Source organism: Eptatretus burgeri, chromosome 1, assembly GCF_056783735.1.
Source record: "Eptatretus burgeri isolate ZD-2024b chromosome 1, Ebu_testis_v1, whole genome shotgun sequence".
NCBI classification, from domain to species: Eukaryota; Metazoa; Chordata; class Myxini; order Myxiniformes; family Myxinidae; genus Eptatretus; species Eptatretus burgeri.
In genome coordinates this window covers 149,660,371-149,663,518 of record NC_140961.1, presented here as the reverse complement: position 1 = coordinate 149,663,518, position 3,148 = coordinate 149,660,371, and the positions used below count along the sequence as shown (strand labels likewise).

Here is a 3,148-nt window from a genome sequence, read left to right as displayed (position 1 = left end):
ATCTGCTCTTCTGACTCAAACATGATTGCGTGAGATCTCCCGAGAGCAGGCAAGATCATCAACAGCCTGCCAATAAAGCAGTTATCTTAAACACACCCTTCTCATTCGGGAACTTGGACACAAGAAATTTTGGTAAGTGTCATAACTAAATTAACTTTATTACTGAGTTACTGTTTATTATTAGGTAAATAAGAATATTAATAATAATATAATGACACTTGCAACTAAAACCATCGTTATTTCATCGTCCTGATATTTAAACTCTCCCAATGGCACCCCTCCCCCCCCCGCCCCCCACCACCTGTTACCCGGGAAGGTCCACCCTCCCCGCATCCCCATTAGTATGCCAATGGCGGAGAGCCAATCCAGATTTTCCGCAGGGATTGGGATGGGAATGCACCAATCACGAGCAGAGGAGAAGGTCCCCCTGAGCTGAGATTCGACCAATGAGGAGAGCAGTGTGGATGGAGGGGAAGATGGTGAGTCAGGCTTAAAAGAAGAAGAAAGACATTTCCAGACTGTTTTACTCTCCAAAACATTCAACGTGTTGTGAATGTGGTTGTGTACCTATTCTGTCTGCCAGGATCCTTGCATTTCCAGATACATTCCTCCCAAATCACATACTTATCAATTCTAATGGAATTTAAAATTTGTAACCCCAAAAAATCAGAGTGATCGAGAATGAGCATTCAACTTTGCAATCACTCAGCAATCAATGTTTACATGAAAAGTTAAGATTTTCACAATCGTTGATACAGCATTAGTTCATGATGACACAACAACAATTGTGCTTAGAGAACAAAACAAGTCCTTTGTCATGGGCAGCAAATGGGAGAGGCCTGTATGGGTGAGGATGGGTGCTATCCACTCTACAAATTTGGCATGACCCTCATAAATTCTTCTAACTCTGTAATCTCGCACAATTTGCTGGCTGCATAGTGTGGCCCTGACTTAGGCCTTGTTTCCTGGATATGTGTTGCTGGGGCACCTGAGACCTGGTGGTGAACCTGGAGCATTTCTTATATGCTGCATAACTATTTGTGGGGGAATTTCCTGACTCACACTGTAGGTCCTTCATGGCACCGACTACACTGTCTTTGCACTCACATGCCACAGGCCATCTCTTGGGTGCCCAGCTGAAATATATGGACTTCTAAACTGCTCCTCTTCTCCAATATCTGGTTGTTCTCAGCTATTTCAATTCAAATCCTCCTTTCAACTCTCGAGCCACACTCCCAGTCAAAAAACTGCCTGTTGGCACTCACAGCTCCTGATTCCCACGACAAATGTCCCTTGCCAAATGACTAGCATTTTCTAGCTGCCATTTTCCAAAACTTCCAATGATAATGCTTTTGAAAACTAGAGAATTCATCACGCACATTACCCCATGAAGTCTTGATAAAAAAGGATGTGCGAAGGTTCTTTTAAACTCTTACTTTGCTTTTCCAAGAACAATCTATGTTTCCTACGAGCTGCGATTTGGCTGAAGTCTTGATATTCTCTCATGCTGAGAGAGCGAGCGGCAAAGTTCATTGGTAGAGATAGCGTAAAATTGTGTAATCTTTTTATCGAAGTACTGCTAAACTGGAGGTTTTTGGATGTGGCAAGAAGGCAATTTGTGTTCTTCAGAGTTCAATTAATAATTTAATTGAATAGAATATTTTTAAAGGCTGTATTGAAAAAAACAAAAGAAAACACTTTTTGGAAGTTTACCATTGCTGATGCACCATCTTTTTCACCACCCAATGTGACAAGATACATCAGTTATTCGCACCTGTTCTTTGTCAGGTCAGGTCAGGTATGGGAGCATGTGCCAGGACAGCACGTTCTTTGTGTACTTTGTGATGTCCCTAAAAAGAGTACGTTTTCTGTTTGGAATGATTTTAAATTTTGTTTGACTGCCAGACAGGCAGACAAGCAAAGAAAATTTACCTTACTGTGCGCATGCTCTCTCGGGAAGACATTCCATACGTTTTGCCAAATTCAGAAACACCGTGTTGCTAAACTGTAGGTTCCTCTTCCAATTCATGTTCTGATTCGTGTTCTTCATTGTTCAAAATTTAAAATCGAAATATAAAAGGAGCTGTGCATGCATGCGAGTTCCACCATTTCATTGGACAGTTCGACTGACTCTGCCCACAATTTCTATATTTTACCTTTTAGAACCATTTCAAACTACCCTTTACAACATGAGAATTTAGCCTTCAGAATTGATGTTTTTTTAGATACATAGTCAAGGATCAGGATGGATCAGGACACAGAATGGATCAGGATGCAACATAACAAAAGGAACAGCAGGAGAAGGGATCAATAGACAATGGACTAACAGGGGACACTGACACCAAGACTCAGAACAGACACTCCAACCATTACACGACTAAGTCTGGTGGATATAATCACAGAAACTAGAAAAGAATGGACATGTAGGTCATCTTTTTCCAGCAGTGGAATGAAATCAGATAGGTTTCTCAAGTCAAATGTAGAAGTTGCAAAAACTTTTAATTCTGAACATTATAATGCAAGACTGAGCAGGTTTCCACCTTGCCCTTCAAATTTATGTCCGATATTATTGAAGAAAAGAACAATATACTCTGTTATATACTCATTTAACGATTATTCAAAAAAATAGCCAGAATTCTTGAAACAAAGAAAAAGGAAGAACTTACTGTGAGCAGTGAACATCTCCTGGAGATTCTTTGTAGGATTGTTCAGGTGTTGCCATCGTTCCATGAATTGGAAAAAGTCCACCAAGCATGATATCTCCATGTTGTGCGATTCCATATCGTTCAACACGAGTTCGAGGCATACACGTCCTTCCACTCACAGATGGTAACAACAGAAACAGCACGAATGTTAAACTGTGCTCAATGTATATCACGTATCCAAGTATATACATCCCAGGTAAATGAACACAGCTGCTCTTTGCAGAAAGCAAAGTTTACAACATTTTTAGGAAGCAAGTTAGTGAAACACTCACTCAAATGAAATCAACTATGTCAGATTTCATGTCCTTTTAAAGGTAATTTAATTCCCAAATCAACAATCAAGCAAATGTATATTTCAAAATTGTAAATTGTCAACTGAAATACCATATCCCAAAAGTACCAAATCATAAACTAAATTTACATTTCCCTGTTAATTACATCAA

At 39.8% G+C, this 3,148-nt stretch overlaps 1 protein-coding gene across 1 annotated transcript in view; it reads right to left on the bottom strand.

The window, feature by feature from the left end:
- Positions 1-2,722, bottom strand: part of LOC147035734 (extracellular calcium-sensing receptor-like) — a 39,216-nt gene extending 36,494 nt beyond the window's left edge. The window contains exon 1 of the mRNA XM_085869315.1: positions 2,667-2,722. Coding sequence (XP_085725441.1) covers positions 2,667-2,722 — 56 coding nt within the window. The remainder of the gene's footprint in view (positions 1-2,666) is intronic.
- Positions 2,723-3,148: the final 426 nt, after the last annotated feature.